This window comes from Leucopleurus acutus, assembly GCF_964270905.1.
Source record: "Leucopleurus acutus genome assembly, chromosome: 7".
Classification (NCBI taxonomy): domain Eukaryota; kingdom Metazoa; phylum Chordata; class Mammalia; order Artiodactyla; family Delphinidae; genus Leucopleurus; species Leucopleurus acutus.
In genome coordinates, this window is record NC_139150.1 from 64,219,475 (window position 1) to 64,235,687 (window position 16,213).

Sequence of the window (16,213 nt, forward strand, 5' to 3'; positions counted from 1 at the left end):
CCTGAGCTCACCTCTTCTCATGGGCACACCAAAATCACAACTATCTGCAGAACAGCCATCAGTGAAAAAGGCCAGAACCTACCAGAGGAGAGCTTCTACAACTAAAGATATAAGGAAGGAACAATAACAAGATGGGTAGGAAGGGCAAAGTCACAAAATAGTCAAGTCCCATACCACAGGGTGGGCAATCCACAAACAAGAAAATAATTACAACTGCAGAGTCTCTCAAAGGACTAAGAGGTCCAAGCCCCAGCCCAGGGGTCCTGCACTTGGGAAGGTGAGCCTCCAGGGCATATGGCTTTGAAGGCCAGTGGGGTGACTTTTGGGAGTCCCAGAGGGCTGGGGGAAATAGAGACTTCACTCTTAAAGGGTACATAAAGAATCTCTCATGCTCCAGGACCCAGGGAAGAAGCAGTAATTTGATAGAAGCCTGGGTGAGAATCACTTGCTGATCTAGGAGAATCTTCTGGAGAGACAGGAGGCAACTTCAGCTCACCCTAGGGACATAGACACTGGCAACAGCCATTTTGGGAACTTGTTCTACCACATGGATACTGGCACTGGCAAACGCCATTGTGGAATCTTCTCTTTAGCTTATTAGGGTGAAGACCCAGCCCCGACACAGCCCACAGGCCTGTAGACTCCAGTGCTGGGATGCCTCAGGCCAAGCAACTAACTGGGTGGGGACACAGCTTTACCCACCAGCAGACAGGCTGTCATAAGACCTCCTGCATGAACAGCTGCTTCTGGACGTTGCCCTGTCCACCAGAGAGCTCAGGATCCAGCTGCACCCACCACTGGGCAGGTACCAGCTCCAGAATAGCCTAGGCCCCAGCCCCACTCTCCAGGGAGCCTGCGCTAGCCTCCAGACTAGTTTCATCCACCAAGGGGCAGACACTAGCTGAAAGAAAGCCACAGATAAGCAGCCTGCAGACACGACCTGCCCACTAATAGGCCAGGACCTGCATGGGGACCAACTGGACCATGGTCCCGCCTACTAGTAGACCAACAGAAGCTTTAGGACTCCCTGGACCCTGCACCCAACTGTGTCAGGAAGTAGTCCCACCCACCAGTGATCCAAAACCAGCTCTAGGACCCCTGGGTCCTGCAAGCAGACTTCAGGACCTGGCTCTGCCCACCAGTAGGCCAGCATTAGCCCCAGGACCTGGTTCAACACACCAGTGGGTGGGTAACAGCCCTGGAGTCTCCTGGACCTTGACTCAACCCAACAATGAGCCAGCACTAGCCCCAGTGCCCCCTGGGGTTCTGCAGTCAGCACCACCTTGTGACCCGGTCCCACCAACCAGCAGTCAGCAACCTCCACACAAGGCAGGGCCTGGCAACCAACTGGACAGGGGGCAAATCAACCCTACAAGACTGCCTACATAGTCAGCCCACCACAAGAGAAGGACACAGTCAGTCCTCATTGGGGGAACCCCTAGAGCATATAGCTCAGGTGATGAGAGGGGGATGTGCTGCTGGGACACATAGGATGTCTCCTTCAAAAGGCTACTTCTCCAAGATTGGGAAATGTAACTAACCTACCAGATACATAAAAATAAAAACAGTAACCTAGGCAAAAGAAGGCAACAAAGGAACAAACGTGTTTCTAACAAACAAGATAAAACCCCAGAAGAAGAACTAAGTGAAGCGGAGATAGGCAATCTACCTGAGAAAGAGATAAGGGTAGTGTGATGATAAAGATGATCAAAGAACCCAAGAAAAGAACGGATGCATAGAACAATAAGTTAGAAGCTTTTTAACAAAGAGTTAGAAAATATGAAGAACAACCAAACAGAAATGAAGAATACAATAACTGAAATGAAAAATACAGTACAAGGACTCAACAGTAGACTAAATGATACAGAGGAAATGACCAGGAAGCTGGAAGACAGAGTAGTGGAAATCACTGATGCTGAACAGACAAAAGAAAAAAGAATGAAAAGAAATGAGGACAGCTTAAGAGACTTCTGGGACAACCTCAAGCACACTAATATTCACATTATAAGGGTCCCAGAAGGAAAAGAAACAGAGAACCTATCAACATATTTGCAGACATAATAGATGAAAACTTCCCTAACCTGGTAAAGGAAACAGATACCTAAGTGTAGGGAGTACAGAGAGTCCTATACAGGATTAATTCAAAGAGGAACACACCAAGATATACTATAATTAAAATGGCAAAATTGGGACTTCCCTGGTGGTCCAGTGGTAAAGAATCAGCCTTCCAATGCGGGGCATGCGGGTTCGATCCCTGGTCGGGGAACTAACATCCCACACGCCACGGGGCAACCAAGCCCACACACAACAAATACAGAGCCCACGTACCCTCTAGCCCACTCACCACAACTAGAGAGAGAAAACCCACATGCCACAACTAGAGGGAAGCCCGAGCACTACAATGAAGAGACCGCGCGCCATAATGAAAAGATCCAGAGTGCCTCAACAAGGATCCCGTGCGCAGCAACTAAGACCTGACGCAGCCAAAAAAAATAATAATGATAAGGAAAATAAGTAAATAAAATAAATATTTTTTAAAAAATAAAATAAAATAAAATGGCATAATTAAAGATAGAGAGAGAATATTAAAAATGGCAAGGGAAAAGCAACAAGTAACATACAAGGGAACACCCATAAGGCTATCGCCTGAATTTCAACAGAAATTCTACAGGCCAGAGGGAGTGGCACAATATATTTAAAGTGATGCAAAGGAAAAACCTACAACTAAGAATATTCTACCCAGCAAGGCTCATGTTCAGATCTGATGGAGAGATCAATAGCTTTACAGACAAGCAAAAGCTAAAAGAGTTCAGCTTAACAAGAAATGTTGAAGGACTTCTCTAAGAGAAAAAGAAAATACCACAACTAGAAACGTGAAAACTGCAAAAGCAAAATGCTCATCTGTAAAGGCAAACACACAGTATAAAGGTAGTAAATCATCCACACACACAGATAGGAGGAAGATTAAAAGACAAAAGTAGTAAAATCATCTACATCCACAACAAGCAGTTAAGGGATATACAAAAAATTAGATGTAATATATGACATCAAAAACAGTAGCTGTGAGGGGAGGAGAGTACAAGTGCAGGGTTGTTAAAATGTATCTGAAATTAAGAAACTGATGAAAGAAATTGAAAACAACACAAACAGATGGAAAGACATACACTGTTCATGTACTGGAAGAATTAAAATTGTTATAATGACCATACTACCCAAGACAACCTACAGATTCAATGCAATCCCTATTAAAACATCAAGGGCACTTTTCACATAACTAGAACAAATAATTTTAAAATTTGTATGGAAACACAAAAGGCCCTGAAGTGCCAAAGCAATCTTGAGAAAGAAGAACAGAGCTGGGAGGAACTGCACTCCCTGACTTCAGACTGTACCACAAAACTACAATAATCAAAACAGTATGATACTGGCATACAGCAGACACATAGATCAACAGAACAAAATAGAGAACCAGAGATAAACCCATGCATTTATGTTCAATTAATCTATGACAAAGGAGACAAGAACATACAATGGAGAAAAGACAGTCTCTTCAATAAATGGTGCTGGGAAAACTGGACAGCTACATGTAAAAGAATGAAATTAGAACGTTCTCTAACACCATATAAACAAAATAAACTCAAAGTGGATTAAAGACCTAAATGTAAGATCTGAAACCATAAAACTCCTAGAAGAAAACAAAGGCAGAACACACTTTGACATAATTTATAGCGATTTTTTTGGATGTCTCCTAAAGCAAAAGAAACAAAAGCACAAATAAACAAATGGGACCTAGTAAAACTTAAAAGCTTTTGCACATCAACAAAACAAAAAGACAACCTGTTGAATGGGAGAAAATATTGCAAACGATATGACCAATAAGGGGTTAATATCCAAAATATACAAACAGCTCATACAACTCAACAGCAAAAAAACAAACAACCTGATTAAAAAATGGCAGAAGAACTGAGTAACCATTTTTCTAAAGACATACAGATTGCCAACAAGCACATGAAAAGATGCTCAACATCACTAATCATCAGAGAATTGCAAATGAGATATCACTTCACACCTGTCAGAATGGCTATCATTGAAAAGAACATAAATAACAAATATTGGCAAGGATGTGGAGAAAAAGGAACCTTGTACACTGTTGGTGGGAATGTAAATTGGTGAGCCATTGTGGAAAACAGTATGGAGGTTTCTTAAAAGACTAAACATAGAACTACCATATGTCCCAGCAATTCCACTCCTAGATATATGACTGAAAAAAATGAAAACACTAATTTGAAAAGATATATGCACCCCAATGTTCATTGCAGCACTATTTACGATAGCCAATACATGGAAGCAACCCAAGTGTCCATCAACAAATGAATGGACAAAGAAGATGTGGTGTGTATACACACACACACACACACACACACACACACACACACATATATACATACAATGGAATACTACTCAGCCATTAAAAAGAATGAAATTTTGCAACAATGTGGATGGACTTAGAGGGTATTATGCTAAATGAAACGTCAGAGAAAGACAAATAATGTATGATATCACTAACACATGGAATCTAAAAAATACAACAAACTAGTGAATATAACAAAAAAGAAACAGACTCACAGATATAGAGAACAAACTAGTGTCTACCCATGGGGAGAGTGAAGGGGGAGGAGCGATACAGGCATATAGGATTAAGAGGTTCCAACTACTATGTATAAAATAAATAAGCTTCAAGATATGTTGTACAACATGGGGAACATAGCTAATATTTTATAATAACAATAAATGGATTATAACGTTTAAAAATTGTGAATCACTATGTTATACACCTGAAACATAAAATATTGTATATCAACTATATCTCAATTTTTTAATAATTAATTAAAAATAAAATTAAATATGTTTAAAAAAAGAAACAGTCTTAAGTAAAACTGCTTGATACCTATTTTGTCAAGCTCCTGACCTACCTACTTCAAAAAGTAGTTATGAAATTATTCTAACAAAATGTAAATAAATGTTATTCATGAAATTTCTTTACCAATAATGTAGAATAGGTCAAACATATCTCTTCAACCTTATTTGTTCTCTTACCTTGCATAGCAGACTTAATTTTTCATGATGTAATGGTTATCTTGAGGCCCAGCTCTGGAACTTTCTAGATTCCATATGGATAGATCAACTTAACCTAAATCTCAGGCTTCCCATCTACGAAATGGTAATAATAATAACAGAATCTTACCTCATAAACTGGATGTCCCCCTTAGCACAAATTCTGACACAAATGATCTTAACTGCCCAGAACTTACCTATCAGTCCTGGTGCTGGCTTCTTCATGATCTCTCCAGCCTGCGGGGGTTTCGTGATATTAAAGAAGATGTAGTCATCACTGGAGTCCATGTCTGAAGCTCTCAGCTTGGAACCCTGGATCAGTACGGTCTGCCCCTCCTCCAGTTCAATCACAACATTGGTTATGAGGAATGGTGGACTATCATCTTTGGGCAAGATGTTGATGGGAAACTTATGTCGGATGCTGTGTTGGCCGTCGAATATCCTGAAGACCACAAAGTCTTTGGTGGAGTCACTGTCGTCATGATGATATTGAACGACTCCAGCCTGAAGGTCAGCCACGGTGAAGAGAAACCCCTTCCCCCCTGATGGAAAGAACAGAGGTGGAGCAGAATGAAAAAGGTGTGGAGGCAGCAGGTTAGTGAAAGCAGCACTGCAGGAGAGGGTGTGAAAGGGAAAGTGGTGCAGCCAATGCTTCCCTCGCCTGGAAAAACCATAGATTGTTTAGTGGGTTCTGGGGCTCCAAAGACCTGGTTTTGAATACTGGCTGTAATACTTATTAGCTGAGTGGACTTGGGCAGGGTATTTAATTTATTTCAGACTCATCTATAAAACAGAGATAATAATACCTACCTAACATTCCCTCTTAAGGATGAGAGAACTCAAACAACAGTGTACCTACAATAAGTATTCATTGTTCTTCGACTCATTATCATCATCTGACAGCACTTCTTAGAGTCGTGGTCTCGAACTAGCAACATCAGCACCGTCTGGGAAGTCATTATAAATGCAAGTTCTCAGGTCCTACCCCAGACCTACTGAATTAGAAATTCTGCTGGTGGGTCCCAGCAATTTATGTTTTACCAAGCCCTTCAGGAGTCTAATGCATGCTAAAGTTTGAGAATCACTAGCTTAATGAGCAAGAGCTAGAGCTCTGATAGCAAATGGCCTGGGTTCGAATCCCAGCTCGGCCATTTTCCAGACAGACAAGTCAACTTCTCTAAGTCTCAGGTTCCCATTTGTAAAGTGAATGTAATAACAGTTCCTTGCTTCATAAAGCTGATGCGAGATAAAGTATGTAGAATGCTTTGTACGATCTGGCACAAAGTAAATGCTTAATAAATGTTTACACTATTTTCTTCCTCTGAGCCAGAACATCATTGCATTATGGGCTATGACTCTCCACTTCATTTCTATAGTACTGATAAACATTGCTTCACTCTGCACAAACTATTACAATTCTTGATGGCAGGTGTCCTATTTCTTTCCCCACTCCATATGGTTTTATGGATTAAACATGAGTATAATGAACACTATGAGTTACTTGCCCAACAGGAACTTTCTGTTTCTTCCTCAGTACAAGAATCCTAGTTTTATTTAGAATGGTAACATGACTATTTAAAAATACTCAGGTTCCCAGACTCTGTTGCACCTAGGGGGATAGTATGTAACTTGATGAGAGATATAATCAGACTTCATTGTATCAGGCTCCTAGGAAAAGTGTAAAATAGAGCAAACTTAGATGGCCTTATTTTTTTTATTGTTCCTTCTCTTTCTTCCTTCCCCTAACACTGATTAAAAGCCTAGAGGTGTAGGCACCATCCTGTGACCACTGACAGAGCAGAAAAGAGCCGCTGGCATCATGGATACAGAATACCTACCTCTGTGCAACTTGTCACAAGGAGAGAGTGACTCCTGAATTTTTAAGCTGCTGTAGTTGTGTTTTCCTTACATGCAGCTGAACATCCATCCTAACTAATACATCCAGCTTAAGCTAAACTCCCATTGTCTTGGGATTAGGCAAGAGAATTTATCATTTTATTTTTGATTTTATTTTTTTCAGAATTTCCTAATCACAAACAATGATAAATAAGAGCTCTCTTTCTACTTTACAGTTTGGCAAACTAAGAGGATAATAGAATTAAATCCTCTGAGCTCATTACAAGAAATGGACTATATTATCATTAAGTATGGATATTTTTATTAGGGCCATTACCTTGTTAACTACCATCCGTATAACTATAAATTCATTTCTTTTAAACCACAGCAACTGCTACTAATAACATAATAGCATCATTATTACTAACTAATTAAAAAACATAAGTTTTTCTGTTTTTCACTGCATTTCTCTGAAGCAGAGAAATGAAAAATTGTGTCTTTGAACTGGGATAAGATAATCAGTTAAGGAGTATATTTAGAAGGAGCCCTACATGGCTCCAGAAAGCAAATCTGAGATTTAAACAATGACTCAAGTACAAAAGTCCATTCATAAAATGTCATCCATTGATTTGGGCATCCTAATACAAAAGCCAATGGTTTCAAGATCTCTGGATCTGGGGATTATGATAATTCATTTAGAAATGAAGCCCAAGAGATACTACACATATCCTGTTAAATATGATTTGCTTTTGGAGAAAATACCTCTGGGGTTTTTTTCTAAGTTACAAAGTTTGTTCATTCACCTCTCAGAGTAAGCTGTCCATGCTGCAGGCCATCCACAATGACTACCTGGACAGCATGAATGTCATCACTGTCAACAATCTGAAACTGTTCCCAAGTGATGGCCCGAGACTGTCCCTCTAGGAGATTCAGACCTACAAGAGAAAGCACAAAAAGTGTCCTGGAAAGTTCTATGACATGCCAAGATGCCTACTTTAAGACAAGATTAAAGAATTTTCACTCACAAAACTAGGTAAAAACTGTATCTTCAAAAGCTTCTCGAGAAACTGGAATTTAGTGTTTATTTTAAGCAATATTTTTACTATTAGTATTATTGACTCCAACCTGACAACTGGTTCCTTATGACATATCCTTTAGGGGCATGATGGTGCCAAAAATAAATATTAGAAGGAAATAACAGATGTTATGCTCACAGTGGTCTCTAGTTCAAAAAGGTCCACAAGGAATTTTTCAAAGGCTGCATTCACATATTTTAAGTGGGCAAGAGTCAGAAGTGCTTTTACACATAAATTATTAAGAGCATAAGTGTCCCATGGGATAGAGAATTCAAGTGGTTAAATACACAAATACAGAGTTACTGTGCTAGGGAATATTTAATGATGTCAGACAGGAAAGGTCTGACACTTTATAATGAGGGCTGTGTTTTAATCTAGACTCTAATAAGGAAGGAACTTCTGTAACTAAAGAAATTAAAAATAAAACTTTCTCCTTGGACCCAGCACGCTGGAGGGAATATGGGGAGAGAATGCGTGCTGCTCAGAGCAAGAATACAGATTCCAGACTGAACACTGCCGTTAGAGACAGGCAGCATCGTCAACCATTCCCATTACCCAGTAGAGCTGGGGGCCAACAGACTGAAGAGACTCTCGAAAAGGAGCAAAGCCTTTTAAAGAAGCAGGGTGATGAAATTTAAAGACAGTGCACTGGTGGACCCAGTTAATGCTTCCCCTCAAATCTACCCAGCTCCCCTTCCTCCTGATGCTGACCACGTGCCTGCTTTCTAGCTGCAGCAGCTCCAATAGGCTTCCCACAGTCCCCACATTGTAAAGCCCTGGCTGCCACCACTGCCTCATCTTCTGATGTTGTTGCCCTCAACTGCCCACCAGACGAGGTTTTGGCGTGAACTTCCCTGTGACCATGGCCAGGTCCCACACCATGGGACTCAAGGAGTTTGTACAGTGGCTGTTAAGAAGAGCCAGGTAACACAACCTAGGCATGTGGGGAGTTAACATCCAGTGAGGCAAACTGACCAGGGTGAGAGAGGAGATGGAAGGAGCTGACATGTGTTTGTTCACACTTTCTCAACCCCACCCCTGACTCTTCCCACACAGAGTGGGTTCATCTCCTACTGGAGATACCAGCACTATCGATCACATCAGCTTTATTTTCTTGTAAACCTATGACCATCTCAGTCACACCACCTTTTTATTTATGCCCCCAAACCCCCAACTTCCCTTCCCCTTACTCTAGTTTTCAGTAAAGCGTTAGTGCATGTAATCTGCCTAAGGGGCTGTTTGCTATAGTACCTGGGCTAAGACATATGGCATATTGAAAGAAGGAGAGAAAGAAAGAAAGGAAGGAAGGAAAGAAGGAAGGAAGGGAGGGAGGGAGGGAGGGAGGGAGGGAGGGAGGAGGTAGTGGGGGAGAGAGAAATAAGGATGGGTAGAAGGAAGGGAAGCAGGGAAAGAGGGAGAGAGGGAGGACAAGCACATATAAAGAACCTCTGCGACTGGTAATGAGGGTTTTGAAGCCCAAAGTGCACAGTACAGCACAGGACAAGGCATCATGGGATGCAGGAGAGGAGCAAGTGAGAACACTAGAAATTTATATAGCAAGATAGTAATGGTGGTTATGTCTTCGTGGTGAAGTAATGAGTGATTTTATTCACTCATTATTATTATCATTATTTCATTCATTTATTATCAATATTATCATTATTTATTATCAATAATATCAATATTGATAATATCAATATTGATAATTATCAATATTATCATTATTTATTATCATTATTTCATTCATTTATTCATTACTATTAACTCATTATTATTTATCCTACTTATTGTGCTTTCCAAGTTTTCAATGATGAACTTAAGTTCATAATAAATAAAATTTCATTTAAAAAAGAATTCTGGGGGCTTCCCTGGTGGCGCAGTGGTTGAGAGTCCGCCTGTCGATGCAGGGGACGCAGGTTCGTGCCTCAGTCCGGGAGGGTCCCGCATGCCACGGAGCGTCTGGGCCCGTGAGCCATGGCCACTGAGCCTGCGCATCCGGAGCCTGTGCTCCGTAGTGGGAGAGGCCACAGCAGTGAGAGGCCCGCGTACCACAAAAAAAAAAAAAAAAAAAAAGAATTCTGGTGTCCAAACTAGTCAAAACCAGATTTGGAGCTCTTAACAAGCCTGGTTTCACAGATCACACATACACATGCAGACCATTAAGTCTCTACACTCAAGCAATAACGTAATTAATATTTGATTATTACTAAACTTTAGCTCACTAATTCATTCTTTTCTCTCATTATCCCTCAAACAGAGGTAGAGTAGTACGGAGAGGCAGATTATAAATCAAGGATGCCCAACCAATGTTGTCCATCTCTACTGAAACTCACAGACATACAAATATACACACATGGTATGTTACCCATGTGCAAGCACACACACAAGCACAAGAGGTAATCAGTTTAAGCTGCCACCTGAGTATTCAAATCACACAGATATTTTCTGTGTTAACTGAACCTACCAACACTGTTTATAAGTATGTTTTGAATGCTCTTGATGGTATTAAGGGGAAAGGAAAAAAAATCTTCATTTACATTTCACATTTACATTTTATCTAAATATATACATTGCATTTTAAATCTACTCAGGAATGAGAGGCAGTGCAAAGCCTTCTTTTAAAAGAAATAAAGCAGGAGGAGGTCAAGATGGCAGAGTAGGAAGATGCAGAATTCACCTCCTGTCCTCCTCCCACCCCTGTGAATGCATCAAAAATACATCTACATGTGGAGCAATTCTCACTGGAAATGGACTGGAGACTGACAGAAAGACCCTTATGCAACCAAGGCTATAAGAAAGATCCGCATGGAGTTGGGTAGGAAAGGAAGAGAATCAATCAGATTGGGACCTGCATCCCTAGGAGGGGACACAGAAGAGGAGGGGGATTACCAGGGTGGAGATATCCCTGGGGAGTGGCTTGAACCACATACTGGGTCCCCCAGCCCTGGGGTCCAACAGTGGGAGGACGAGTGCCCTTAGAAGGTTTGAAAACCAATAGGACTGACAACAGGGCTGTAAGAAATCTAGACTCTGCTCATGAAGAACACACACATTCTCGCTCACTCCCATGACAAGAGAGAGAAAGCAGATTGAAACTGCCCAGGACTCTGGCTGGTTTCCCACAACTGCCTCAGTGCGTGCCCTGGCCCATGCCAGGCACCCTTTCCAACCCCTCTTGCTCTGAGGCACAGTTCCCCACTAGAATCAGGGCTGCCACAGCTGAGGAGAGTGCACAGTTGCGGGGGAGGGAGCTGGCTTGAGCCCAACCCAGGGTTTCTGCTCCAGTTCCAGGGTGGTGTTGGCCACTGAGCAGAGGAGAAGCTCCCACTCACACCTGGCTCTGGCTCTAGCTCCTCCATCTCCAGCCCCAACCCCTACAAAGTTGATAGCTGCCAGCATGCTCTGGGGAAAGACATGACTTATGTTCACACCAGATCAAGCTCTCCTGTGAAATCCACTGGGAACACACAGACTGTATAGGGATGCTCTCACACAAGGACACACATTCAAGACCAGGATAGGTAACTTTTACCTAATTTTATAGAGACAGAGAAAGTTAACCAAAACAAGAAGACAGGATTTTATTTCAAACGAAAGAAGGAAAAAAACCTGAAAAACCAACCAGTGAAACAGAGGTGAATTAATTACCAGAAAAAGAGTTTAAAGATTAATAATAAGAATGTTAACTGGACTAGGGAATAGATGAACTAGAAAATATGGGAAAAAACAGTCAAAACTGAATATACAATAACTGAAACGAAAAACATACTAGAAATAATTAATGACAGACTACGTGATACAGAGGAACACATAGTGTTCTGGAAGATAGAATAATGGAAAACATCCAATCAGATAAGCAGAAAGAGAAACAAATTTTTAAAAATGAAAACAGTTTAAGGGACGGTTGGAACAACATCAAACATAATAACATTCACATTACATGGGTCCTAGAAGGAGAAGAGAGAAAAAAAAGGGGTCAAAATTTATTTGATGGAATTATAGCTGAAAACTTCCCAAACCTGAAGAAGAAAACAGATATCCAGGTACAGGAAGCACAGAGCATCCCAAACAAGATGAAATCAGAGAACCACACCAAAACATATCATAATTAAAATGGCAAAAGTTAAAGATAAAAGAGAATTCTAAAGGTAGCAAAAGAAAAACAAAGAATCACATACAAGGGAACCCCCATAAGGCTACCAATGGATTTTTCTGAAGAAATTTTGCAGGCCAAAAGGAAGTGGCATGATATATTTAAATTTAAAGTGCTGAAAGGGGAAAAACCTACAACCTAGGATATTCTATCCAGCAAGATTATCATTCAGAATTGAAGGAGGGATAAAGAACTTCTCAGATAAGCAAAAACTAAGAGTACATCAACACTAAACCAATTCTAAAAGAAATGTTAACGGTTCTTCTCTAAGTGGAAAAGAACAGGCTACAACAAGAAGTAAGAATCTGTAGGAAAGGAAAAATCCCACTAGTAAAAGCAAATATATAGTAAAGGAACACAAGCATACCACTAAAGAAAATCATCAAACACAAGGGAAGCAACTAAAAGAAGAACAGAGAGGAACAACAAAAAGTATCAGAAAACAAGTAACGAAGTGGCAATAAGTACATACCTATCAATAATCACTGTAAATGCCAGTGGACTTAATGTTTCAATGAAAAGACACAGGATGGCTGATTGGATTAAAAAAAAAACACACACAGTAAAACCCAAGATCCATCCATGTGCTGCTTACAAGCGGTCCACTTCAGAGCTAAAAACACACAGACTGAAAGTGAGGTGATGGAAAAAAGATCTTCATGGAAATGACAAGAAAGCAGGGGGTAGGCATACCCATATCAGACAAAATAGACTTTGAAACAAAGTCTTACCAAAAGACAAAATGGGCATTATATAATGATAAAGGGATAAACAGAAGAAAAGGATATAACATTTGCTAACAAATATGCCTAATATAGGGGCAACTAAGTATATAAAGCAAATATTAACAGACATCAAGAGAGAAATTGACAATGATACAATAATATTAGGGGAATTTAACACCTCACTTACATCAATGGACAGATCATCCAGACATAAAGTCAACAAGGAAATAATAGTCTTAAAAGACACTTTAGACCAGTTGGACTTAACAGATACCTACAGGATATTTCATCCAAAAACAGCAGGATAGATCACATGGTAGGCTACAAAACAAGTCTCAGAACATTTAAGAGGATAGAAATGATATCAAGCATTTTTCCAACTACAATGGTATGACCAGAAATCAATTGCAGGAAGAAAAATGAGAAAAACACAAACACGTGGAGACTAAAAAACATGCTACTAAAAAAACCAATGGGTCAATGAAGAAATCAAAGAGGAAATCAGGAAATACTTTGAGAGAAATGAAAAAAACAATAAACCCACAACTTTCCAAAATCTGTGTAACACAGAAAAAGCAGTTCTAAGAGGGAAGTTTATAGCAATACAGGCCTACCCTAAGAAACAAGAAAAATCTTAAAAAACGACCTACCCTACTACCTAAAGGAATCAGAAAGAGAAGAACAAAGGAAGCCCAAAGTCAGCAGAAGGAAGAAAATTATAAAGATCAAAGAGGAAATAAATAAAAATAGAGACAAAAAAAAAATAGAAAAAAAATCAATGGAACCAAAATCTGTTTTTTTGAAAGGTTAAACAGAAACAATAATCCTGTGTCCAGGTTCATCAAGAAAAATAGAGAGGACTCAAATAAACAAAGTAAGAAATGAAAGAGGAGAAATAATTGATTTCACAGAGAAAAAAATCATAAGAGAATAATACAAACAGTTATATGCGAACAAATTACACAACCTAGAGAAAAAGGATAAATTTCTAGAAACATACACTCTTCCAAGACTGGATCAGGAAGAAATAGACAATCTGAACAGATTGTACACCAGTAGTGAAACTGAATTAGTAATAAAAAAAATTTTTTTTAAACAATTAAAAAAAACTGCCAGGAAACAAAAGCCCAGGATTGACAGCTTCACTGGGTAATTCTCCCAAATATATATAAAAAAACAGCTAATACCTATCTTTCTCAAACTATTTCTAAAAAATTGAAACAGAGAGAACTCTCCCAAATTAACTCTACAAGGCCACCATGAATCTGATACCAAAACTAGACAAAATTACCAGCCAATATCTCTGATGAATATAGAGGCAAAATTCCTCAACAAAATATTAGCAAACGCAAATCAACAATATATTAAAAGGATCATACAACATTATCAAGTAGAATTTATTTCAGGTAAGCGAGGATGGTTCGAGATCCACAAATCAATCAATACGATACACCACATTAACAAAAGGAAGGTAAAAATCCCATGATCATCCCAATAAGTGCAAAAAAAGGATCTGATAAAATTCAACACCTTTTCATGACGAAAATTCTTATCAAAGTTGGCATAGAGGGAACATATGTCAACATAATAAAGGCCATTTATGACACATCCACAGCTAACATCATACTAAACAGCAAAAAGCTGAAAGGCTTCTTGCTAAACTCAGGAACAAAACAAGGATGACCACTCTCTCTACTTCTATTTAACACAGTAATGAAAGTCCTAGCCACAGCATCCAGACAAGAAAAAGAAATAAAAGGCATCCAACTGGAAGGGAAGAAGTAAAATTGTCACTATGGGGCTTCCCTGGTGGTGCAGTGGTTGAGAGTGTGCCTGCCGATGCAGGGGACACGGGTTCGTGCCCCGGTCCTGGAAGATCCCACATGCCGTGGAGCGGCTGGGCCCGTGAGCCATGGCCGATGAGCCTGCGCCTCTGGAGCCTGTGCTCCGAAACGGGAGAGGCCACGACAGTGAGAGGCCCACGTACCACAAAAAAACAAACAAAAAAACTGTCACTATTTGCAGATGACATGATACTATATATAGAAAACCTTAAAGCCTCCACCAAAAAACTATTAGAACTAATAAGTGAACTCGGTAAAGTTGCAGGATACAAGATTAATATACAGAAATCTGTTGCTTTTCTATAAGCTAATAATAACAATCATAAAGAGAAAACAATCCTTTTTAAAACTGCATCAAAAAGAATAAGATACCTAGGAATAAACGTAACGAAGAAGGTGAAAGACCTGTACTCTGAAAACTATAGAAAGCTGAAAGAAATTGAAGATGATACAAAGAAATGGAAAGATAGCCCATGTTCATGAATTTGAAAAATGAATATTGTTAAAATGTCCATACTACTCAAAGCAATCTACAGATTTAACATAACCCCTATCAAAACACCCATGACATTTTTCACACTAGAACAAATTATCCTAAAATTAACATAAAACCATAAAAGACCCAGAATTGCCAAAGCAATCTTGAGAAAAAAGAACAAAGCTGGAGGTATCATGCTCCCTGACTTCAGACTATACTACAAAGCTATAGTAATCAAAACAGTATGACACTGGCACATAAACAGACACATAGATCAATGGAACAGAATAGGAAGTCCAGAAATAAACCCACACACTTATGGTCAATTAATCCATGACAAAGGAGGTAAGAATATACAATGGAAAAAAGAAGTGGTGCTGGGAAAACTGGACAGCTATATGTAAAAGAATGAAATTAGGACATTCTCTAACACCATACACAAAAATAAACTCAAAATGGATCAAAGACCTAAATTTAAGGCTGGACAATATAAAACTGTTGGAGGAAAACACAGGCAGAATACTCTTTGACATAAATCACAGCAATATCTTCTTTGATCCACCTCCTAGAGTAATGAGAATAAAAACAAAAACAAATGGGACCTAATTAAACTCAAAAGCTTAGGCACAGCAAAGGAAGCCATCAACAAAATGAAAAGACAGCCCATAGAATGGGATAAAATATTTGCAAATGATGCGACTGACAAGGGATTAATCTACAAAATATACAAATAGCTCACATAGCTCTATGTCAAAAAACAAACAACCCAATCAAAAACTGGGCATTAGATCTAAATAGACACCTCTCCAAAGAAGACATAAAGATGGTCAATAGGCACATGAAAATCATCACTAATTATCAGAGAAATGCAAATCAGAACTACAATGATGTATCACTTCACATTGGTCAGAATGGCCGTTATCAAAAAGTTTACAAACAATAAAGGCTAGAGGGGGTGTGGAGAAAAGGGAACCCTCTTGCACTGT

General features: G+C 39.6%; 1 protein-coding gene across 1 annotated transcript in view; it reads right to left on the reverse strand.

Moving 5' to 3' along the window:
- Positions 1 to 1,536: 1,536 nt before the first annotated feature.
- LOC309963810 (FRAS1-related extracellular matrix protein 1-like) overlaps positions 1,537 to 16,213 on the reverse strand; it is a gene marked incomplete at both ends in the record, with an annotated part of 39,635 nt that continues 24,958 nt past the window's right edge. The window contains 2 exons of the mRNA XM_082842346.1: positions 1,537 to 1,541; positions 5,313 to 5,657. Of these exons, the coding sequence (XP_082698472.1) occupies positions 1,537 to 1,541; positions 5,313 to 5,657 (350 nt within the window). The remainder of the gene's footprint in view (positions 1,542 to 5,312; positions 5,658 to 16,213) is intronic.